This window comes from Artibeus jamaicensis, unplaced genomic scaffold (assembly GCF_021234435.1).
Source record: "Artibeus jamaicensis isolate MK-2021 breed Jamaican fruit bat unplaced genomic scaffold, CSHL_Jam_final contig_558, whole genome shotgun sequence".
Lineage (NCBI taxonomy): Eukaryota > Metazoa > Chordata > Mammalia > Chiroptera > Phyllostomidae > Artibeus > Artibeus jamaicensis.
Genome location: NW_026521886.1, coordinates 4,860,421 through 4,886,044, shown reverse-complemented (window position 1 = coordinate 4,886,044; position 25,624 = coordinate 4,860,421). Strand labels below are relative to the sequence as shown.

Here is a 25,624-nt window from a genome sequence, read left to right as displayed (position 1 = left end):
TCTCTAGCAGCCCATCTGCCACAGACTCAGTGACATGGTGCTAGACAGCCCAGGTGGCAGATGCTGGCAACCTGAGTGATGTTGGAAACCAGCCCAGAAAGCTAGCTGCTCTAAGAGGGGTGACTCCCCTTCTCCCTAGGAGAGAGCATGCCTGATTCTCTGGGGTTCAGGGCCTGGGACTGCAAAATCCAGGCAGCTTGTCAGTGACACCCTGTCAAGGAAGAGATGATGCTTCCCATGTCAGCATTCCAGGAGATAGCTCAGCTTCAGGGTACTGGAGATGCTCTAATAAATACTACCCATGGATGTCAGTGTTTCCTCAACTTCACAGTCCCCATCTCCAAAAACAAGCTTGTGCCACCACAATGCATTAACTCCTCCCCAAGGTCACACAAGCACTATCCCCAAAGAGGTGAGGCTCCTGGAACCTGAAGGGGGAAAGTTAGGGTGTTTGGGTTATGAGGCTGGCCCAGATATCTATGAGCCACAAATGGGTGGGACAACTGTGTGACACTGACAAAATGATCTGAAGTCTGAAAATGAGGTCCATAAGGCAGAAGATGAGAGAATAATCCCAGAAATTCATAAATGTTCCTTGTTCCCAGCTGAGGTCCTACTCTCCCTATTTACTGGAAACCAAATGAACTGAGCACCTACTGTGTACCAAGTAGCCTATCTCTGTTAACCCTTGCATCAGGCAGGATATACTACAGCAACAAATAACCCCAAACATTAGAGCTTAAAGGACAAGGTTTAGTTTTTATTCCAGTTATGTGTTCTGATCAGCTCAGCAGAAACACTCTTCTCATGGAGGTCCTCAGGGACAGAGGCTCAGTTTTGACATGGCTCTACCATTACCATTCCAGGATAGAATAATGCTCTGGGTCACACAGACCTCACTCCCAAGGGAATGCCCACCTGTTTCTTTCTATAAGCCCCTACTGCCCTCTGTAACCCTAGGCATTTGAAAACACAGTCAGAAAGTCATATACCAGCTTCAAAGTTTCTTGGGCAAGAAAGCTGTAAACCAAACTCCTGCTGACATGGGAGAAGGGTGAAGTTCAGAAAGAAAAAGATATAATTAGGTTTTTTTTGAAAAATTATCCTGTCTCCCTTAAACAACCATGGAGGTAGGCATTATCATAATCCTCAGGTGTTTCAGTTGAGACTGGGTTTGCCATAAACAAGTAAACAAGATAGTTTGTCTCGTGTAAAAGAAGTCTGTTGGAAGCAGCTTACTGCTGGTATAGCATCACCATCATCAGTAGGGACAGATATTGTTAAATCTATGTGATCAGCACTCTCCAACCTTGTTGGCACTAAGGACTGGTTTCATGGAAGACAACTTTCCCACAGACTGGGGTCGGGAGGTTTTATAGCCTGCCACTAGATGTAGCTTAATTGTCACTTGCCACTCACTGATAGGGTTTTGATGAGTCTGCAAGCAATTGATTATGTTCTCTGTGCAGTCAAACCTCTCTGCTAATGATAATCTGTATTTGCAGCCATTCCCCAGCACTAGCATCACAGCTTCAGGCATTAGATTCTCATATGGAGCATGCAACCTGGATCTCCCACATGCACAGTTCACAGTAGGGTTCATGCTCCCATGAGAATCTAATGCTGCTGCTGATCTGACAGGAGACAGAGCTCAAGCAGTAATGCAAGCAATGGGGAGCAGCTGTTAATACAGAAGCTTAGCTCACTTGCCTGCTGCTCTCCTCCTGCTGTTCAGCCTACTTCTTAACAGGCCACGGACCACTAGTAGTCTGTGGCCTGGGAACCCCTGTATTTGATCATTTTTGCTGAATAGCTTTCCAAAGTTATCATCTAATATAGCTGCTAGAGAATCAGTTATCATATCTGCATTCCTCGAAGCAAGAAGGAGAGAGGCAAGACAAAAGAGTACATCTAGCTGAGTCAACACCTTTGAAGCAGTCTCTACTAAAATGTCTCTCTTACTTCTGTTAACATCCCATTGGTCAGAACTTAGTTACATGAGTGACTGCAATGGAGGTACCTTTTACCCGGGTGCTTCACTGAGCCATAAATCATCAGGGTGTGGTTACTAAAGGAGGAAAAATGGGTATCAGGTAGCAACCAGTCATCTGCTACCTCACATCACTAACAAGGACACTGAGGGTTATGAAAGGATTTGACTTACCCAAAGCCCACAGCCCATGAGAAGCAGCATTGAGGAGGTAAGACTGGGAATTGGGCCATATTTGGTGAACTCCATCATCATATTGCAGCTGCCAGAACCTGCACATCCTGGCCATTCTTCTACATGATGTCTGCTCCCACCCAGGCACAGCACACGAGATGTGATCCAAGCAGAAGAGACATAAATAGGGCTCCTCAGGAGGACTGGAAAATTTGAACAGCATACAGTGTTGGTCTGGTCGGGCTATTCTGGCAGGAGTTAAAACTAGGCTAGTCCAGCCTTTATGAATGGTTTGTTGGTTCAGATTAGGTTCAACTATAAGAAAAAAAATCCAAAGTGATTTAAACAAGATAGATGTTTATTTTTCTCTCATATTCAGAAAATCACCTGAAGGCAGGAAACCTAGGGCTGTAATGAATGCACCACATATAAGGGACATGAGCTCCTTTTACCTTATTGCACTGTCATGGGAGGCTTACATTCCCAAGATAACCCCGTAATTCAAATGGTCACGACACTCCAACCATTGCAACCACAGCCCAGTTTAGCAGGAAACAACAGGGCTTACCCTCTTTCTGAGGGAGTTGCATGCACACTTACATCCCATTTTCCAGAACTTAGTCACATGGCCACACCCACCTGCAAGGAAAGTTGGCAAAATATAGTCTTTATTCCAGGCAGCTGTGTAACCAGCTAAAAATCAGGCATTTTATCACAGTGAAGGAAAAGGAGAGTACATATTGAAAAACAGCTATTAATCTCTGCCAGAAGACCATAAAACTAAATAAAACAATTTAATTAAGATTGTGTGTTCTAGCAATTATACTTACATGAGTTACCAAAAGCTTATTTATAAGAACTTTTGTTGCTGCATTGTTTGTTGTTGCCAAACACATTAGAAACAAAGGCTGGTCAAATAAATTGCCACGTATCCATAATGATACATGCCGCTGCCAAAGTGAATGATCACTATCAGATCAATTATCAAGTGGAGAAAACAAGCTACACAACATTTACATTCCCGGACCAGAGGTAATATACACACACATACATGTACTTCCACAAGACTACAGAGACCCCCTCACAGTGACTCTGGGAGGCAGGGTGGAAAACCAAACGTCAAAGTCACAGAGATTCACCTCCTACTGTATAACCCTTGTTGCATGAACTTTTTTTTTGCTACCTACATGTATTACTTATTTAAAGAAACAAACAAACTTTAAAGTCAACAAAAAAGCAGCAGGCTTCTAACTTACCTTTTTTCTTTTGTTGACACCTCCCTGAGGACTTGGCTGCTTACTCAGTAATCTCACTGAGTAAACTAGGCTGTCACTATGACATCTTAGATTGTGTAAGCATCAAAGGCTCCCAGCTCTGGATTTGACTGTCAACCCCCACACCTGCCCCATGTGGCCACCAACACTCCACAGGCTTTCCTTTCTCACCCAACAGGATTATTCAAATGCTGTGAGGTTGTAACAAAATATACCAAGTGGAGAATCCTGCCAGGATCCTCCAGCAGCCCTGGGGTCCCCTCAACTGGGAACCCAGCTAGCTAGCTGTGCCTTTGCCCTTGTCATGCCCATGCCACTGTCAGCCCTCTAGGCCCAGGGTCCTGGGGAGCCTGGCACATTATCTCCACTGTCACCAGCTGTGCTTTCATGCACTCCTGAGAAAAGGGACAGCAGCAGAGGTGAGTGCCAGGCCTGACAATACCCCCAGCCCCAGCTAAGACCTCCTCCTTTCTGACAGTGGGAATTACAGAATTATAACTCTCTTCTTCCTTTGGCTTCCAAACAACTGAAAGCCAAAGTTAGCTAAACCAGCAGCAATATGGACACATGGAATCTTCCTCTTCTTTTCATTTTCTCAACCCACTGTTTTACTCTGACTTTCCTCATTTTTACCTCATTGTACTCATTTTGAATATCATCCCCCAGTATCCTGTCTTCTGAGTGCCTACTGCATGCCAAGCTCTATTCTAGAGGCTAAAAACAATACACTATCATTACTGTTACATTCCCAAATTCCAGTCATTCACACTATTTTCTAGTCCTTATAAAATCCCTGCAGGACAGGGCTCCTTATCCTCTTTAACAGAGGGTAAAACTGGAACTAAAGGAGGAAGTGGCTGGCTCAAGTCAATGGAACAGGAGGAGAGATAGGACAGGACCCAAAGACTTTATCCCAACCCCTACACTCTTCAACAGAGCAGCAAAAGAGCCCCCAGAAACACAAATCTTTTTCTACATTTGTTTCCTTCACCCTAACAGGGATGACTAGGGTCAGATTTCACCCCACCTCCTAGCAGCCAGCAGGGCCTACCTGCTGGCAGTGGTCCTTGGTTGGACCTCCCTGGGCTCTGGATGCAGAGGCATCTGCCAGGACATCTGAACAGCCCAGCCCTTGAGCTCCTAAAAGGAACCAGCCCCAGTATTCCTGCAAAATCTCCACAGCAACACCTTCACTCCTTTTCATTTTTATTAAAAAATACATCAAGAAACTATACACTCTTCAGCCCACCTGCCAGACTGGGCTTTAAGAAGGCCAAAGTGCTATAGGGAGGGGGCCAGATCAGTCCTAAGTACCCAGACTTTCTCCTTGGGAGAAAAAAAATGCCCTCAGCTAGTCTAGCCAAGCCTGGCCCTGGAGATCAAAGTCTGGGCCATGCTGCAGAACAGGGCAAGGGCAGATGGAACGGAGAGGGGCTGCTAGGGCAGAGGTGGCTGAGGGGAACTAGGGGACCAGTGGGAAGGACAGAGCCTACACATTGCTGCCACCCACACAAGGTCTCATAACCTTATCCTCCTCCTCCCCTCCAGGGAATCTGCGCTACCTGGCCTCCTCTTCCATCTGCCCCCATGGGCCCTGGCACTCTTTCCAACCAGGACAACTGCACTCAGGCATTGAGAGTCTTCCAGCGTTCACTGTCCATGCTGTTGATACTGCCCATATGGCAGGGCATGGAGGCGATGTCATCCAGGTAGGACACCATACCAGCTGAGTCAAAATGTGTGCTGGCAGCACCTTCTGCCTCTGGACCCTCCCGCCGTGTCACAGCATAGGGCTGGGGCAGGTGCATGTCTGGTTCCTCAGTTTCATCCACTTGGCATTTGTAGGAGAAGAGGATCTTGGGCTCCGAGCTGGTAGGGAGGACAGATGGGCAGGGGAACTTACTGTCTGAATCCAGAAAGGACCTCCCTCACTGGGCAATGAGACCATAAGACCAGCAGGATATGCACTAATGGTTGCCCAACACCCAACCTAAGGTACCTATTTCTTGAACTATGGAGTCCAACATGACTAAAACCCAGCCTCCTTCTCCTGGTTGTGTGTGCTTGTGTAAAAGGTTCTGGGCCTGCTTTCTCACCCAAAATGGGTACAACAACCCCAGCCTCAGAGGTTCTTTGTGGAGGGTGAACAGCATAAAACAGTACCTGGCCCAATATGCTCAGCAAGCATGGGCTGTGACCTTCACCCCTGCAGCTTTTAACTACCTACTCTAAATTCACCAAATCCCTCAATCCTCAGAATTACTTTCCAAGGGAGAAAGCACTGCACCTAATTTATAAACAAGAGCCTGAGGCCAGACTGAGGATAGGCTGCAATCAATCTAGTACTTCTCACTCTACCTCTAAAGCCTTCTCCTAGACTTCCTATTCAGCAGCAAGATTCCTCCACCCCATCCCTCGGACCTGGCAAGTGCGGAAGGGTGGGGTTGGGGAAAAATGCTTCAGTTTCCACCACCTCAGAGGCCTGGGGTCTGACCCTTAATCCTGTACATCATTATCAACCCATCTCCCTAACATACCTCCAAACACACATTTGAACTAAAGTGAACCCCATTCCATGCTCAAATACATGCTGGACTCCCCCAACCCTGCTCCTCTGCCCACTCACCCCCAGCTAAAATACAAGCTCCATGAGCGTAAAAATTTGTGTATATTTTGTTCCCAGTTGTGCCTGTGGCTACAGCTGTGCCTAGAACAGTGAATGTGTGCTAAAGGAATGAATGAGCTAATCTATTCTTAAATGAAAAACAGCAAGTGCAGAACAATGTGCATAGCCGGTCTCTCTTGTGGGGAAAGTATATATGTATGCATACGTGTGTGTATTCATTCATTCATGTGTATATATGCATGTGTGGTTATATATGTATACACATGACCTCATATACATGTATGCATAGACCCGTGCATGTGTGTATTTGTGTGTCTATGTATATAAACATATGTCTACATGTGTACACACATATACTCTGCCTCGTCTGTCCTGCATCTAGAGTAGGGTAGCTCTACAGGCCATCATACCATGCAGGTGAGCAAGCGCAGGAAGAAGGCGCAGTCCCACTTGCAGCCTTCTTGCAGCCACGCAGGGTTCTCGGAGCCCTCCAACCCCTGGTAGTGGGCAGGTAAGGTCCCTGAATTCTGCCAAGATCTCCAGCCCACCAGTCCCGCCGGCCCCTGTGGAAGGACTCACCCGAAGAAACCCCGGAGGAAGGCCACGTAGATGAGGGGTGCGAAGAAGCTGAAGTAGAGGAACGTGGTAGCGTCCACACAGCTGGGGGAGGAGGCAGGTCAGAGCAGGCCTCGCTGGGCAGGGCCTCCCCAAGAGGGCGGGGCCTCCCCAAGAGGGCGGGGCCTCCCAGTCCCAGCTCCCCCAGCCTCCATACCAGAGCCCCTGGATGATGTCAGCACAGAGCAGCGCACTTCCCAGCCCCTGCAGCAGGTTGAGCAGCGCCAGGATGCCTGCGTACACATAGAAGCTCCTCCGCGCTGGGAGGTGGGGGGCGTGAGGTCCTGCCCTCTCCTCACAGTTCATCCCCACTACATCCCAAGCACCTCATTGGGACCCATTAGTTCCTGGGGCAGCTATCCGTCCCTCCCTCCCACCCAGGGCTCTCCAGCTGGCCCAAACAGACTGCCCCTCCCTCTCTGCACCCAGCAGTGTCCCAGAGCAGCTCACAAGGAAGGGAGATTCGCTCCTTCAGAGGGGTCTTGGGAAGCACGACCACCAAAGAGTACACCTGCAGAGGCAGACAGGGGCTGAGAAGGGTGCTGGGGAGCACCAGGCCCAGAGCTAGGCCAGACCTCAACCAACCATGCCACCCCCACCACACCCAGGCCTGGGGCCCACCCTCTGCCTCACCAGGAAGAAGAAGCAGGAGCTGACCAGCCAGAACTGGCGGCCCCCATGCCCATAAATGTTAAAGTCTTCAGCTGAAAGATGGGCATCGGGGTACAAGATCTCCAGTGTCCCCTGCAGGGGCAGACAGGGGAGAGTAGACTCTCAGACTTCAGCTACTTGGAAAGTCCCCTCCCTGGGGCCTTCCCCAATGCAGAGCCCCAGATGCTCTCCACCATACCAAGCCCAGCCCCAGCCTGGCCCCCAGAGGTTCCTGCTCCAGCCTGCTCTCTGACCAAACCCTGCCCATTGTAGCTCCAGCACTCAGCATAGGCCTAGCGTGGGGCAGGGAACAGAGCTGGGCAAGAGGCAAACCTTGTCCCGAACTAAGAAAGAACCCTCTGGATACAGAGCTCAGTAGACCTACATTCTTCTACCTAAGCTGCTTGTTAAAACCACAGAAGACAGCATCCTCCCCTCCTCCACCCCTCCCACCCCACTCCACCCCATCAGATAGGAATCTGGGAAGGGCCTCCAGAACCTGCTTTGTTAATAAGCACACCAGATGATTCCTTAGATACACTTAAAATCTGAGAACACTGTACCTGATAAACATTCAAACCTTTATCCAGGACCAGGAGGAAATGGATACCTGGCCCTTGCTGGTTGTAGGCCTCCTCCAGGGAGACCCCAAGGCTACCCTGCCCCACCCAACCCTTCTTACCTGGGTGACAGAGTAGGCCAGAGACAGCACAGTAGTGATTGCCAGCACCCGCTTGATGCTTGACTTGCTCTCCAGGTGACCTGGAAGAAACATGCTGGTAGGTCAGCGGACGTCAGCCCAGGTGACTGTGGTAGGATTGACCCCAGCCAGGGAGGGGCAGGAAAAATATTGGCCCCAGCAGCAGACGCACCAAAGGCAAGGCCCAGGATAACCACACTCAGCTCGATGGCCAACAGGAAGAAGCGGGTAATCTCCCACAGGATCTGGACACAGAGTAGGCAGAGTGTCAGCCTGGGAGCCCTGTCACCCATCTCCCCAGTGCCCAGCACCTCCCTTGTCAACAGGCCCAGCCACACCTTATCAGCAACAGTTGCAGCATCCGAGGTGCTGACCGTCATACTGACCACGGCCCGGGCGATGCCCACCAGCGCCACCACAAACACCTGGTGGGTGAGAGGGGGGTGTTGTGGAGTTGGGGAATGAGGCCTGTGGGAATCACAAGGACAGCAAACCCACACTTCACATCTGTAATAGTATTGATCCCTTAAAATTGGAAGGACTCCAAACCAAACAAGTTGGGAGATGAGGAGACCACCCTCCACTTTGGCCTCAGTGTCCCAGCTATGGAATGGCTAGTTTAGTGACATGGTAGAACCAGACTGATTGGGTTCAAATCCAAGCTCTGCTGCTTCCTTCCTCTGTGATCTCAGGCAATCAACTGTACCTCCATGCCTTAGTTTCCCCATCTATAAAATAGATGTAATAATAACACCTACTGCATCTGATCACTAGGAGGACTGAATGGGCAAATCAATGTAAAAGTGTGTCTGACACCCAGTAGTTTCAAGGTCCACATCTGCTATTAGTCTTGTCATATTGATGGTTTTAATTCTGAGATGCAGGGGCTGGAGGAAAGGAGGCCACAGAGAAGAGGCATCACAGGCCCTCTTCACAGGGAAGGTGCACAGGAGGTTTTTCAGAAGTGCCTGTGAATCTGTGGCTTTTGTCAGCCTAGTATCCTTCCTCTGGTAACAGCCTCATTTTTCTCCCACCCTCTTCCTTCACATGGTTTGGGGGAAGAGGCTGACCCTACTACTCCTGGCTTCAGGGACTGACCTGTGATTCTTGTATGCTATTCCACTGGTTTGGGGATGGGGGTAGGACCCAAGAGAGTTGAGTAAAAGGACATCAGTTGCAATCATTGGGAAAGGAAGCTGAAGGGATGCAAGCCCAGAGCTGCTGGGCTGCTTGGTTGCCAAAAGGGAGAAGACTGCTAGAGACAGGGCCATCAGAAAGACACCAAGCTGAGAAGGAGCTAAAGACAGTGCTGTACAGCATTACTGAACCTCCGAATCCAGCCATGCCCAAAACCCTAGGATTATTAGTTGCTCAGTCAACACATTTCTTCTGGCTTCTGTGGGTTTTAAGTTTGGTGTTCTGACAGATACAAATAAAAGAGCCCACATTCATACCTACTCTTTCCTTTGTGCTATGAAAGCCATGTCCAAGTCTTGGGGAAGACTATACTACTAAGCAGGACAGGCTGTAGAAGCAACAAACTGCCAAGTACATACCATATATGCCAAGCCACCACTGAGCAGCAGCTGTGCCCATTGTCATGTAGAGGTCACAGGAGTGCCACAAGCAAAATCAAATCCAATAAACATCATGTAGGATGGCACTGAGGTACCAAGAGGTCAAGCCACTGGCCCAAAGTCTCATTCTGCACAGCTGGAATTTGAAGGTGGTCTACATAAGTGGACACTTACTGTTGCCTCCTCTCCAGGACGAGTCCCCAAGAGGAAGAAGGCAGGGCCAGTGCTGATTCCCCTGGCCTTGCCTCATGTTCCTGGTAATTGGCCCTAGGTCCCTTTTCCCTGCCTGCTCCCCCAGAAAGAGCATCTGCCTGACATACAGTAGGTGCTTAATATTTGTTGAATAAATACGCAAACAAGTAAATGGTCAGAGACGTGTGGGAGAGGACAGAAAAGAAAGCAGGCCTTGATCCCCATCCCTATTTAATACCACCTCACAAGAGCAGAGATCACCAAAAGCCTCCCCTGCCTCTCTGCCTACCTACTACCCACTCCTCTGACTGGGAAGGCCACAAGAAGGAGACCATGGAGCCATTAAACTCTCATGTAGTGATAGCTAAGAGGCACAGAGGGGAGGACTCCAGTCAGTTAGGCCTGAGCCCTGAAGACAGGGAGCTGGACAGCCCACATCTTAGACTTGCACCTAGGGCTGCCTACTTAACCACAGCTGTACTCTCCCAAGGCAACACCCACCAAGACCACTGAATAAGAAGAAATAGGCTCTCCCAACAGGAGGGAAGTCTGTTCCAAAGAGTTTCACAGAATGTGTGGATGGATGGATGATAGATGGACAGATGGATGGAGGTTTAGTGGGTATTTTTTCCCTATCCAGACTCCATTTGTCCTCCCTCCAGTAATGGTTCCCCAATTTTCTTCCAAGGACCACCATCCTCTGCTGGTCTGGCTGAGCTGACCCCAACTTTGCAACTCCAAAATACCTCATTCCCAGCTAGTCCCAGTAATTGGCTCAGGGCTGAACAGAGAATCCAATGTGGGCCAATCAGAAGGAAGTCCAGGTTACAGTGGAGGTACTTTGCTAGAGTTGGCAGAGAGGCAAGGTATTAGCTCATAGCTGCTCTTGGCTATCCTTGACACTATACGGGGAGAACTCATCTGAGATAAGGCCAGAGGAGAGCAGTGATGCAGAGAGAGATAGAGTCCTGATGACATCACCTAATCCCCTGGACCCAGCCATACTTGAAGTTGCTCCTTCATTACAGAGGCAGTTTATATTCCCTTTTTTGTTAAAGCCAATTGGAATTGGGTTTTCTGTCACCAATTGGAGTAAACTCACCAGGATATAGAAGGTGATAAAAATGGGGCTGGAGGTAATGCAGATCTTGGCCCGAGCAAATGGCAGCTTCCAGAGCAGGAAAATGAAGAAGAGCACATTGGGGATGAGCAGCAAGAGGTCCCAGTACCGAACCCTAGTGGACAGGTATAGAAACCAGCTCACTGGTGAGGATGTGCCTGCATTCTACCCCACCCCTGTCTCTCTCTCTCTCTTTCTCTCTCTCTCTCTCTCTCTCTCTCTCTCTCTCACACACACACACACACACACACACACACACACACACCAGGAAAACCCACTCATAGCTAGCTAGCCCAAGGCTGTGACTGCCTTACCTAGAGGTGCCAATGTCCTCGTAGAGCAGCAGCAGACAGCGATGTGGCACACTGATGTTGGGAGCCAGGGGTGGGGGCAGAACTGTGCTCCCGTTGGCCCAAATCACCTCCTGAAGGGTCTCCATTCCACCAGCAGCTGGCCTTGGGGAGTGAGAGCCACCATGTTAGCAGTGCAGAAGCTGTGTAGCCCTGGCCCTCTGGGTCTCAGGCTCCCAGTGGTATACAAGAGGGGCTGCCTACTCCCCATCATACCAGGTAAGAGGTGAGATATGGCACTGTCACATTCCCCAAACCAACCCAACCCCTACACAGGGATCCAGTTCCTTGTCTCAGGCTATCTTGTAACTCCCAAACAATAAAAGAATGCCCCCTCCAGTGATTGAGCCTGCCTCTGTGCCAGGCACAGCAATGCAAACTACTTGACATCACCCCAGTTAGTCCCTCCTATTCTGGGGAGCTGGGGAGAGACAGGGTTCACCTGCCCCTTACTTCCTTGTTCACCCTGTGCCTCAATTTCCCATCCCTGGAATGGGGGTAACAATGTCCACCCTGCGAGGCTGCAGATAAGTGACGTCAGGTGCCTCCAACAACCCACACACATTAAGTCCTCAGTAGCTGAGCTTCAGCTCCAATCCTCCAAAACCATGCTGAACCCACTTGGAGGCCAAGTGCAATCACAGCTGCCAAGTGCCAGAGCAGGGTATCGAGCACACCTCAGGTGGCCCTCAAGCCCGTCTCCCTCTGCTGCCCAATCTGGAAAGGCAAACATAAATAGAGGGAACACTTGCACTGTCCCTGGAAGATGCATGGAGGTCTTGAAGTGGAGAGGGTGAGGGAAGGGGAGGTACTGTGGAGGGAGGTAGAGGGAACTGCTGCGGCATTGTGGTGGAGGGGGGTGGCACAGTCAAGCACCCATGTGATGATCTGAGAATGAGAGGTCTGAGTCCAGCATGGAAGATAGGAGACATGGTAGTTTAGAATCCTTGAGCCACCCTAGACAACTGAGGCAGGCTTGCAGGTCCAAGGACTCAGATTCGTAACAGTAGAGCTGGTCCTGCATTGACAGTGGCAGAGACTTCCACAGGGAACTTGAGGGGCTCAGGGTAGGTGAGCCATGTGTGGCCTGGTCATCAGGATGTAACAGATGTCAGCATTTAAAATGATGAGTTGAACAGACTGAGCCCTATGACCTGCATTTCCACTTCTGGGCATGTTCATAATAGCCTCATGAGAATGGCAGTTTGCATGAATAGTGGAATACTGTACAGAAATAAAAAGAATGGACTACTACTACAGGCAGCAACATGAAAGTCTTGCAGATACTAATGTGAGGGAGCTATGCAGTCTGACCCTAGGCACACAGCTGGGTGAAAGTCACCTTTGTAGAGGATGGAGGGCAGAGGAGTGGAGGGAGGCACACCAGCTTCTAGTTGCTTGATCTGGGTGGTGGTGGGTACACAGGCATGCTCACTGTCTTAATACACTAACTCATGGACCTATCATTTGTGTACTTGTCTGTATTGATTACATCTCAGTAAATATTTTAAAACTTAGATGTTCTTTTGCACACCAAGAGCACAGGTCTCCCACTCAGCAAGGAGCAGCCCAGGATACTTAGCACCTGTTGGAAAGAAGGATTTGCAGCACTGCAACAGAAACCAGTGCTTATCTGTCACTAACACTATCCCGGAACAACAGCAGGCCCAATGCAGAGCTGGAGGGGATGCAGGGACATCCTCATTATTTCTCACAGCCATGAAACAAAAGTGCTACCTCCCGCTTAAAGGGACAGAAGACTCCAAAAGGTTAGGCCAAGACCTGTGGCTCAAACCCCTCCATCCCTCTCTCCCACAAGCCAATGACTGGCTCTGAGATCACATGCCCACCTGCAACTTGAGGACATATCAACAGTGAGGAATATTAAAGAGAACATATGCCTGACACATAATAGATCCAAAGAAAGAAGTGGGCTCCTTTATTCTCTACTAATGAGAAAGACAGATAAAGAAGTCCACCCCTTCCCTCACTCATGCATTCTTCACCACCTATAGGTGGTGCAGAGTACCTACTGTGAGCCAGGCAGGAGTCCAAGTGCTGGTACACAAGTGCCCCCACAGGACCTTCATTCTAGGAGGGGAGGCCTATAGCCAGTACAAAAGCCCATATTTTAAAAGCAAACTCCTCCTAGAGTTAAGTGCTGAGATAAGAAGACTGCAGAGGTGTGGGACAGAAGGACAGAAACAGTAGAGACTGCTGCAATCCCCAACATGCATCCTTTCCTGGAGTGATAGAACCCCTGGATTTTAGCTTGCACTTGCCTTCCCAGAACAATGACCATTCTCCTAGGGTCTGTACCCCTGGCCATGACCACATGAACAAATTCTATCCAACTGCACATGAATAGTGAGGTTTGCCAATTTCAGGTTATGCCCTTCTCCCTTCCCATTGGCTAGAATGTGGATGTGGTGGTAGGAACAAGAGCACCCATTTTAGATCACAAGACAGAAGCCACATATTGAGGATAACAGAGCAATAAGAAAGGTATCTGGGTTCCAGGCATGACCAGGCTCCGTTCATGTTGACAGACTGCACACAGACTATCATGCAATAGACAGGAGTAATCATGTTATCTCAGCCTTTGTTTCAATAGCTAAGCCTGAATCCCAGGGAACATAAAGGTGTGCTGCCTCAGACTGGGCTGTCAGACAAGGAGACATTTGAGCTGAGATCCAAATAACAGAGAAACAGCCAGCCTTGGAACAGTCTGGACAAAGAGCATACCAAGGAGAGTGGCACAAAGGCCCTGAGATAGAAACAGGCTTGGCCTGTTCAAAGGGCAAAAAACAGGCCAGTGTAGCTGGACAGAAGATAAAAAATGTTGGTGAGGTCATATCAGACAGGGCCACATGACCACAATGTGATTTTATTCTAAATGCACCAAGAAGGGTGTTCCAAAAGCAGGTGACAGCATACCATTTCCCTGTAGAGAGAATCACTCAGCTCCTGTGGACAATGGACTAAAGAAGGGAAAGAGTAGAAGCAGGGAGACCCGGGTGCTACAGCTCCAAGCTGGGTGCAAGAAGACAGTGGCTTCACTAGAGGTAGCAGTTGGGTAGAGTGGAGGGCTGTGGGATACCTTAGGGAAGTCAGGACACAAGACCTGCTGACAGACACGTGGAGGGAGAAAGGAGAGCAAAGAAGGCAAATATGGTGTCTGGCCTGAGCCCCTGACACCAAAATAGCAGCTAAGAGGCCAAGACTGCCCACGGCATCTCCATCAGACACTGCTCTCTACTTCTTTGCTAACTAGCCGCTATTTTGTTCCAGGGCACCCCTCTATGATGTCTTATGCTCTGGGCAGGGGCCCCCTAACATCAGAAGCTGAACCTCAATAAGTGTAAGTCAGTGGTTGTATAGGGCAATACTGGATACCTCAGCAGGATACACAGGTGCTCTAGTTTGACACAAGGACTTCAGGGGCAGGGTGCTGTGTACTTTTCATGCACAGAGTCCAGGACTGCCAAATGTACTGGAATGCATGAGATAGTCTACCAAATAAATGATCATCCTCCCTTTGGCTACACTACAGTGTAGTGTACTACAGAGAAGCTCTGGTCAGTCAAGAAGGGTGGGCCCACTTTCCTTGTCAATGGTTGTTAGGCGGAACATGTAATGTCACCTGTGGAGTCTCCTGAGAAAAGTGTTCCTCCCTGATCAGCAAACACTCCCAAGGAAAAAAGTCCCCTTCTCTGCACTTATGTATGGCTATTGAGGTATTAACTGTGGCCATGCTGCACACATATGAGGACTAGGCCACCAAGCCGAGCACAGGGAGCTTACAGCTGGCAGGGGATATGCCACCTCCCTCAAGATTTCTGGTGACCTGAGATAAGTTGGAAGTGACTGTGAGACAAGGAGCAAGATTCCACAGCCCCTTCTGCCACACTCCTTATGGAGCAAACTTCTGAACTTAGCCCCCACACCAGCTCTGGCATAGAGAATATCAAGCAGCCACAGCGGGGGCAGGCCAAGCACCCAGCAGTCAGTCACAAGGAAGCTGAGAGGTCCCTGTAGCAAAGAGAAACCAGTGGGGATGAAAATGGGGCAGGAGCATGGGGTATCTGGATGAGTCCAGAGTGGGAAGGCTTAGAAGGAGCTTCTCTTGGCTTTGCCTGCCTAACACTCTATTTTCCTCAGGGGGTACCTCACTGCCCCAGTATCTATCCCGTAGTTTAGGTACAGCTGACTCTACTCCTTCACAACTCCACTGAATGTGCATGTGATCTAAACCTGGCCAATTTGGAATGCTCCATTGTTCTGGCCAATGAGAATCAGCCTTGTGTCTTTTGCTATAACCAGGAAAGATACACACTTTCTGCTGACAGCAGTAAGCATGACCTGTATTACTCTGACCCTATATATGGAGACCCACATGAGAATAAAACCAACACAGAGAACTGTATAGCTGAGAGACGGATAGAAATAGACCCTGAAGACAGAGCCACATGGATCCAGCCACACCTGAAGCTAGTTATCCCCCTGTACTTTTTCAGTTATAAAATCTAAAAATTCCATTTTCTGCTTAGGCCAATTTGAACCTGATTTCTCTAATTTACCACTAAAAAACTTCAGGGTACACAAATTATAGAGTTGGGCAAACATGGTTGCAGTTCTGGCTCTAACATGTACTTGCTATATGACCCTGTGTGAGTCATTTCCCCTTTGAGTGTCACAGGGTCAGTAACACCTACCTTACAGTGTTGCCGTAAGGACCAAATAAGACCAAAGAAGTAAGTGTCTACAAAAAGGTCACATACACAAAGCTAGCTGCTGCTCTTATTCCCAGGAGTGGCAGGTGGCTAGGGTCATAGAGAGACTTTCAGTCACAGGTCCAAGGGCCTCTCACATATCCACATGTACTACAGGGTCTGAGGTGACAAATGAGAATGTCAGCTGCTTCCTTCCAATTCCCCCCATAATTCCCCAATAACAGCAGAGAACACTCCCTTAGCCCTCCAACTGTCCTAGGGAAGTACTTATATTATCCTCCCTGAGAAGTACAGATCTCAGAGACAGGTAATCACCTACAGAGCAACTCACACCATCTGTCTCCAGAGCCCAGGATTTCAAAGAACAACTTGCCAGGTGACCCTCTCCAGACCTCAGTTTCTTTACTTGAGATGAAAAGCTGTGCTTCTCAGACCTGAGTGCTGTTCAGCTCCAGCAGGCCTGGGGTGGGGCTGACAGTCCACATTTCTAACACACTACCGGGTTGTACCACTGCTCTGAGTTAAAAGGCTGTCACCCACACCAGAACTGCCATTCTTGTAAAAGCTTATAAAATAACTAACTGAAGCTATGGCCCTGACTGACGTGACTCAGTTGGTTGGGCATCATCCCCCAAAACGTCGCTCATTGATTTCCAGTTAGGGCAAATGCCTGGGTTTTGGGCCTGGTCCCAAGTTGGGGTACATGCAAGATCAATGTTTCTCTCCCTCTTTCTCCCTTTCTTCCCTTCATTCTAACTATAAATAAATAAAATCTTTTTAAAAAAAAACAACAACTATCAACACTATGTGCAGACATGGAGCCAAGTGCTTAATATTTGGTAACACATTTAACCGTTACACCAGCCTCTAAACTCCTAGCTTCCCCATTCTACAGAGGAAAGGAGGCACAGAGGAGTTAAGTTACTGTCCCAGGTCCTGGCCGGATAGCTCAATTGGTTAGAGTGCCATCCCAATATGCCAAGGTTTCAGGTTCAATCTCTAGTCAGGGCACATACAAGAATCATAAATAAATGGAATGCATAAATAAATGGAACAACAAACTGATTTCATCTCCTTCTTCCCTTCCTTTCTTTCTCTAAAAAAAAAAGTTACTGCCCCATATCTCTGCCCCTGGGCTCCTGGCTTTGGGGCACAAACCCTGAAGAAACAGGGAAGGGGTCTGCAGGCTCAGGAATAGGAATGGTGGGAAGGCTAGAGTAGACAAGAGAAGGAGTGGAGTCCAGACCAGAGAAACGGGGAAGGGGATTCTCAGAGGAAGTAGTCCTGGGATGCTGAGTGCCCTGGGGCAACCCCTACCAGATGGAGAAATCAGAAAGCCCTGAGAAGCTTCACTGGTTCATAGTTGCTGTTACGCCCATCAGTGCTTCCAAACCCTAGCAGGTTGTTTAGCTTTTAAACCCCTTAGCCTTGGTGGACACTATCCTTTAGAAGCCAACTCCTAGTAAACTGCCAGCAGCCCAGCCCAGAACCCCTAAGAGAGAGAGGAGCCCTGGGCCCCTTCCCTGGCCTTCAAGGCCCAACCTGACTTTACCCCTGCCTACTGCTCTGCCATATTCCCTCCCACTCTCCAACCACTGGCTTTCATCTTGCTCTCCAAGATCATTCTTCCAGCATTGCCTCACCATTCTAGCCACCTCCTCAAAGCACCCCTCATTAACCATCTCTCACAGCTAGCCCACCCTGTGTTTTCTTTACAGCACTTGGCCTCTGTCTGAAGTGGCCCTAGCTGTGCATTATTTGTTTACTGCCTATCCACCCAGGTGTGCTCATGACCCAATTGCCCAGAACAGGGCCACACACAAAATTAGTTTTCAACAAATGTTATGATTTGAACTGAATCCCCAGCACAGTGTAGCTAAGCCCTTCTGGGGAGAGAAGGAGCCATCTGAGAGGACCCTAGAGCCTCATCCCCATTACAGACTGAAAGGCATAGTCGCTCCCCACCTCCTTCCCCTAGTCTTGTGGAAGCAGAATCCTCCAGCCTTCCAGAGAGCCCCTCATGCAACAGCAAAACCTAGAAGGAACTGCAGCCTCAGCACATAAACAACACTCCACTGCCCCTCTCAGGCTGCTGAATGCCACAGCAAAGCTGGAGGCAGGCTCTGTCACCCTGTTTGTAGATGGGTACACAGGCCCAGATGTGAGGGTGTCTTGGCCTATATCTCTTCCACCACAGCCTCAACCTGCAGAGTGAGCAAACTCTGCTCACTAGCCACAGCCCTGGGCCTGTGCTGCTGTGTGTGTGGTCACTGCCCAATCCCAGGGCTTTCCCCTCCTTCCCATCCCTCATAGGTCTCCCAGTTACCTCGTCCCCTCTTCCTTTGAATCCTCACACCCAGGGGACCCCTTGGCCTTCTGAAACTTCCCTAAGGGTGTTCTCTGAAGCTGTGCCAAGAGCAGGAAGTGATCACACCCCTAAGGAAGGAACGGGACAGATGGGCCTTGGTCCAGCTGTGGTAATGGGGACGGGGTTCCAAATCAGCTCTGCACTCCCTCACAACTGCTACGGGAAGATCCTAGATGCACCCAGGCTCCAGGGCCTACCTGCCGGGAAAGGGTCAGGAAAGGGCTGTAGGTGCAGCGAAGGCCAGGGACCTCTGGAGTAGAGGTGGCAGCCCCACGGTAGGGTAGAGCAGAGGGCCACTGGTACCTGAGGGCCCTGTGCTATGCTCAGGCCTCGCTTCCCCAGTCACCCATTCGCGCCTGCTAGTGTGCAGACCCTGCATAGGCCGCCAGACTCTGGCCTCCAGCGTCCGGGGCAGGCGGCCGGGGTCCAGGAGCCTCGCGCAAGAGCAACCAGCAGCTGCCTCCACAGAAATGAGAGTTTGGAGAGGGAGGCGAGGAGAGATCAACCTAGCTGAGCCTACGGGCTCCCAGGACACCCTGCGGCTCTCCTCCACAGAGGCAACCCGGAAAGGGCAGTACGGCCTTTTCATTCAACCAAAACTGCAAAACAAACAAACACACACAAACAAAAAACCAAGGTCCCTACTAGAAGCACAGGGGCCCACACCGGCCCCCAATATCCTATAAAATGGTGATCCACCTAAAAGAGGGCCCACTCGGCGCAAAGAGCCAATCAGATGCCCAGTAAGCCGGGGACTCTTAAAGAGACAGCACACAAGCGGAGACTGGAAGCCCCTGCAGAGCCGGGAAGCGGCTGCGGTTTCTTACCCAGAAGGCGGTCGGATCCTTGACACTGCCACCTCTCCACCCCTGCGCCTACCAGCTGTCCACAGCTATCAACGGACCAGTTTGCTCCAGCCAGCGATCCTCCTCCCAGACTGACTGGGGCCTGATGATCTGGGGAAGAAGGGAGGAGCATACGCTGACAGCCCCTGCCGCCTGCAGCAGCCACTGCTGTTGCGTGCTCCGCAGGGGCAGTCCCGCCTGATGACCTTTGGTCACAAAAACGAGGAAGGAAGAGTAGGGACAACCCCGCCCCTGAACGAAGCTTTTCCACCTATGTGCCACAGGATAGCCTCCATCAAATTGCGCTGTTATTGAGCACCACCCACGTTCCAGGCACTGATTTTTACAATAGCCCTGCAGGGCGATTATTACAATACTACTCTCATTTTTACAAGGGAGGAATAGGAGGTTTAGAGATGTTAAATAACTTGCCCAAAGCCACGAAACTAGGAAATGACAAAACCTAGACACTGGAATTTGAACTGCCCCTACTTGCATTTCTAACTACAACAATTCTTCAGTCAACTTCCTTTTTTGAAGCCTTTCCTGCCTATAGCTATGTTATTTTCTCCTGGCTCTTCTCATGCTGACCCCTCATGACCTGCCCTCCCCCCATCTCCTGCCCCTAGTCCTCATTTCTCACCCACCCCTTGTTCATTAAAGCCACAATGGTTTCTGTTTCTCTTCCTTGACTATAGCAAATCTATTCCTGCTTGCAGTCCCTGCATCTGTTCACTGCCTAGGGCTGGCTCTTTGTCATGTAACATCCTCCTTCTTGGCATTCCAGCTAAAGTAGTTGGCTAGTTTTTGTCACATAATGTCCTTTTATTTCTTTGAGGATCATCTCACTAACATGATTATATTCATTTATTTGCTTCAGTTAGTCATCAGTCCCCCCCCATCAGACTCAGCTTCAGGATGACAGAACTGTGCTAATCACATTCCCTGTATCATCCTGAGGCTGACTCAGTGCCTCATGCAAATGGTGAATTGCAACCAAGTACTAGAGACCCACTTACCACAGTAAGTTCAAGATACACATCCCATGATAAGAAAATTGCTTCACAGTTGGGCTAGAATGACATTTGACAGACCTAGGCAGGCCTAGGAGAAATGGAAAATCACCAAGCAGGAAAACTGTACCGTGGGAAACTGTAGTGTGGGAAAATACCTGCCTGGGAAACTGCCTGCTGACCCTACCCAGGACAAACAGATGCCCATCTAAAACTGGGGGTTGGGGTGGGCCTATCTGGCATAACAGGATGCAGCTTTAACTTGAGCCTGACAAGATGTATTAAGAACAATGGTGGCAGAAATGGCACCCAGCAACCAGCTCTAGCCAATCAGACTCTGATACCCCAACCAGTTAACCTTTGTGGGTTTTTGAGCTTAAAAACCCTGCCCTAAGAACAACCAAACGAGTCTTAACCTCCCTTGGTTGGCTCCACTTTCACTCTTATTCCCTGATAAAAAACCCTGTTCCTTGACTCATTGCATCTGTCTGTCTTGAGTAACTCCGACCTGACAACATTGGGCCCTGCTCTTCGCTTATGTCCTGCTCTAAAAATGAGGAAGCGTTGTCCTAACTAGTGTGGTTCAGTAGATTGGGCATCATCCCCAAAGTGAAATGTTGCTGGTTTGATGCCCAGTGGGGACATATGCCTGGGTTGTGGGTTCAGTCCCTGGATGGGGCAAGCGTGAAGGGCACCCAATCAATATTTCTCTCTCATATCGAGGTTTCTCTCCCTTTCACCCTCCCTTCCCCCTCTCTAAAAATAAAACCTTTAAAAACAAAAAAAAAGAAATTAAATTAAAAAGGGGGACTTCCGCCAAGATGGAGGTGTAGATGGAAGCACTACACCTTCTCACACAACCAAGTTTTAAAAACAACAAAGTTTTAGCAACAAAAACGCAGCCAAACCACAGAAAATTGAACTATACGGAAGTCTGACAACAACAAACCCTTCAGCCAAACCAGTAAGAGGGGCAGAGCCAGCAGCAGAGTGGGGTCGGGCAGGAATGATCCACTGGACCGACCCCGGCGCGCAACCCAGGCATGACGGCAGCTGTAGGCGGATCCCAGGTGTGGAGTAGCAGTGGGAGGACCCACTGAGGGCGCAAGGCGGTGAACTCACTGAGGGCTGACCTCGGTCACACATTCGAGTGCAGATAAACTGGTGAAGGAGCAAGCGGTGAAGACAGACCATGCAGGCCCTAGTGGCAGAAAGTGGCAGAGGGGTCCACCATTGTCCCTCTCTGACCCTGCCCCCACATACAGCATCACAAACCAGCAACCTGGGTGGCCCCACCCTGGTGAACACCTCCTCGTACGTAACAGGCACGAACAGATCAAAACTTGGCTCAAGAACAACTCAGAGCCCCAGAGCTGATAAATCTAAGCAATGAAGAAATAGCCAAACTTTCAGATGCACAGTTCAAATCACTGGTGATCAGGATGCTCACAGAACTAGTTGATTATAGTCACAAATTAGAGGAACATATGAAGGTTAAACTGATTGAAATGAATGGAAATGCACAGGAAACAAAACTGGGACTCACAACAAAGAAGTGGACCAGAAAGAGGAAAATAATGACCAAACAGAAAAGGATGAAGAAACAAGAATTCAAAAAAATGAGGAGAGACTTAGGAACCTCCAGGACATCTTTAAATGTTCCAACATCCGAATTATAGGGGCACCAGGAGGGGAAGAGGAACATCCACCAATGGAAACCTTATTTGAACAAATAATAAAAGAGAACTTCCCCATTCTGGCAAAGGAAATAGACATCCAGGAAATCCAGAAAGCTCAGAGAATCCCAAAGAAGTTGGACCCAAGAAGAAACACACCAAGGCACATCATCATTACATTAGCCAAGATTAAAATGAAGGAGAGAATCCTAGAAGCAGCAAGAGATAAGGGGACAGTCACCTACAAAGGAGTTCCCATCACACTGTCAGCTGATTTCTCAAAAGAGACCTTACAGGCAAGAAGGGGATGGAAAGAGGTATTCCAAGTCATAAAAAACCAAAGACCTACGTCAAAGATTGTTCTATCCAGCAAAGCTTTCACTTAGAATGGAAGGACAGATAAAGTGCTTCTCAGATAAGATCTAATTCAAGGAGTTCATCATCACCAAACCCTTATTTTATGAAATGTTAAAGGGACTTATCTAAGAAAAAGAAGATAAAAAAGATGAACAGTGAAAAGACAGCAAACACACAGTTATTAACAACCGCATCTAAAACAAAAGCAAGCTAAAAGGACAGCTAGATCAGGAGCAGAACCATAAAAATGAAGATCACATGGAGGGTTAGCAACAGGGGAGTGGGAGGAGGAGAAGGTACAGAAAATAAGTAGCATAGATGGTAGGTAGAAAATAGATAGGGGGAGGGCAAGAATAGTATGGGAAATATAGAATCCAAAGAATTTGAGACACATGGTCATAAACTAAAGGGGGTAATGGTAGGGGTGGGGGGATGCAGGGTGGAGGGGAATGAAGAGGGGGAAGAGAACAACTGTAATGGCATAATCAATAAAATAAAAAAAATTTTAAAAATCTCCAATTGCTTCAGCTGGTAGCATAAGTGCGTCCATTGGGGCTGAGATTGTTTTAATGCAGCTAACTTAGCAGCAGTGTCAGCCAAGTGATTACTTTTACTTTCTGTGTTTGCCAATGAATGTTCAGCACTTTATGATTGCTAAAGATTTAGCCTCTAAGAGTTGTAAAACATAAGAACTGTTTTTTATCTTTTGTCTGGAAATAGTCAAGAATCCGGTTTCCAGATCATACCCAAAGTCATGGGTATAGCAGGTAATACCTGCTATAGTAGGTTCACCTTTGGTATTACCCATGTTAGCTGTTTTACCTTTGGCCAATTGCAAGCTCAAACTAATGCACAGAGCTCTGCTGGTTGAGCAAAAATTTCCTAAGGCATTGGACTGACCTCAGTGGTCTCAGTTTGAGATAACTGCATAGCCTGCTCCATAGCAGCTATTTCATATTTCAGGTAAGAGCCATCAGTAAAACAAACTAATTTAGCATTTTCAAGAGGTGTTTCCTGTAAATCGATTTGAGGAGTTGGTAGCTGGTCTTAATGTCAGGCAGTCATGATAGGTTTTGTTGGGGGACAGAGGAAGAAGAATAGAATTCAGAATATTATAAGGAGCAACAGTCACATTAAATAAATGAAAGAACTTTGTAGTAGTCTGCTAGCAGAGAGGTGATGAGTATGATGAGCTGTCTTCCATTGAATGAGGTACATGAAAAGTCACTGGAGAGACCTTTATTGTCTATTCTACATGTTGTAGCAATAGCTACAGTAGCCACAATGGTTTTCAAACATGGAAGGAGACCTTTGGCCACTGGATCTAATTGTTGACTATAGTATCCAGTGGGTCCATGTTAGTTTCCATGTCTTTGGGTGAAGACACTTAAGGCATTTCTCTCTCCAAAGAATTATTTGAATTTACCCTTCTTCCTTCCCTACTCCTCCACACATTCCAATGTGGTGTCTGACACTGACCCAGCAGAGACCTGCTCTTGCCAGGCTACCAAGTGGCTCCTGGTCCTTACTAAACTTGACCTCTTGGCAGCTTGTCACGTACACGCCCCATCTACGATCTTGACCCCCCACCCCTGCCAGTGGGCAGCTTATGAGATGGTCCCCAATGATCCCATCTCCTTGGCTAGTGAGCTGAACCTACCTAATAACTGACTTCTAACAAACAGGATATAGCAAAAGTGTCCCTCCAGGACATGGCTTCTGTCTTGTATAGCCTCTCTCACCTTCTTGTTCATTTGCTTTGAGCAAAGTGAGCTTCCACATTGTGAGGTGCCCTATAGCAAGAAACTGAGAGGGCCTCTACCCAAGAGCCAGTGTGAAACTGAGTCCTCATCCAATATTCGAGAAGGAACTGAAACATGCCACATGAGGTAGTTTGGAAGCAGGACCACCCTAAACTGACCTGGGTGTACCCTGTGAATGATCTTGAGGCAGAGGCACCAGCCAAGCCAAACTCCCATCCAGACCACAGCCACTGAGATAATAAGCAGTAATTGTTTTAACCTGCTAGATTCCCAGATAATTTGTTACACTTAAATAGATAAATAATACAATCCCATCCGCCATCTCTTCTCTGGCTTCACCCTCAGTGGTTCACAGTATACCAACTCCTGTCCACCATCCTGTTGGTGCCTCTTAACCCTTAGGGTTTCCTGGATCCCAGGTCTAAGCCTTCTGCTCTCTTCCCTACACTATTTGGTTATCCAACCACTCCTAAGGCTATTTACAGCTGTAGCCCAAACTCCCTCTCAAGTCCCAGACATGAATGAATTGTCAAATGGCTTCCTGGATATCTCCATGCAAGAACCATAATTACCACAGCCAGAAATAAACTCATCCTCTTTCCCCTCCAAACTCACTAGTCTTCCTCCTGCATTCTGTCTGCATCTCAGAGGTTGTGTCATCATCGACCTAGTCTCCTAAACCACAATCCTGGTGTCATCCAAGGTATCTCTTTGCTCTCCTCAATCAACAGACTCCATATCCTAAATATCACTTGGATATTTTCAGTCCCCATCATCCCTCCTGCCCCATGGTCTGGGTCCCATCCAGAGATGCTTGTTCACTGCACAAAAGTACCAGAAGGGCTGAGACCTAGCCCTGCTCTGATCACCAAGGGACCTGCCTTAGCCTGAGCTGCCTGTAACTAGAGGAAAAACCACAGCAACGGCCTACAACCTGGTTCAATCCATCTCCACCCAGGGGCAGTCTGTGGGATTCTCCTAAAACCCACATTGGCCTTCGTCTCATCTGCTCAAAACTCTTCCGCGGTTCTCCAGTGTCCTCATGATAAAGCTGCAACTCCCTAGAAAGATTTGGGAGATCTTTTCGTGACCAGGGTTCTCCAACATGAAGCATTATCCCTTCCTGGGCATTACAAACTGCGTAACCTTAACGACGAAATTGCTTACAGATACTCACTGTGCGTTTCATGCTTTCTACACCTTTACAAAAGTCGTTCTTTAATCTAGAACATCCCTCTATTTCTAAACCCCCCTCGGTAAGAATAACTCCTACTGTAAACCTCAGAAGTGGCTTCCAACAGTCCATTCTCTGCGCGTTTCGGTGCTTGAAGTATTCAGCCTGAGAGCTTTTGGAAAAGCTGAAACTGACTGTCACTCATAAGACAGTAAGGCGTCAGGAAGCAAGGCTGCGAATTTGTTACCTAACCTATCAAATGGTTTGGTCACGCAGGCAGCATTTAGGGCTGGTCCTCCCTGCCCGCACCCACAACTTCTGCTCCCAAACCGCTAATCAGGACAGTCAACGTATAACACGCAGCCATGTCCTAATGGCAGGAGCTCTCCTTACGTGGTGGGCGGGGCCTTCGCTTTGGCTCGCCCC

General features: G+C 48.6%; 1 protein-coding gene across 9 annotated transcripts; it reads right to left on the bottom strand.

Annotated features, from left to right (window-relative positions):
• Positions 1 to 4,631: 4,631 nt before the first annotated feature.
• On the bottom strand, positions 4,632 to 25,591 carry TPRA1 (transmembrane protein adipocyte associated 1). Of its 9 annotated transcripts, none has more exons than XM_037135059.2 (11): positions 25,451 to 25,591; positions 11,234 to 11,374; positions 10,902 to 11,034; positions 8,369 to 8,455; positions 8,203 to 8,275; positions 8,013 to 8,092; positions 7,313 to 7,423; positions 7,130 to 7,190; positions 6,837 to 6,939; positions 6,644 to 6,724; positions 4,632 to 5,307 (listed from the first exon to the last, which is right to left on the bottom strand). In XM_037135059.2, exons 2-11 carry the CDS (start codon positions 11,356 to 11,358, stop codon positions 5,064 to 5,066), a joined length of 1,098 nt encoding a protein of 365 aa, XP_036990954.2. In that variant the 5' UTR covers positions 11,359 to 11,374; positions 25,451 to 25,591; the 3' UTR covers positions 4,632 to 5,063. The 9 variants fall into 9 exon arrangements, with proteins under 9 accessions (XP_036990954.2, XP_036990951.2, XP_036990947.2 ...); XM_037135056.2 differs by lacking the exon at positions 25,451 to 25,591 and adding an exon at positions 25,298 to 25,444; XM_037135052.2 differs by lacking the exon at positions 25,451 to 25,591 and adding an exon at positions 25,305 to 25,444.
• Between the last annotated feature and the right edge of the window lie 33 nt (positions 25,592 to 25,624).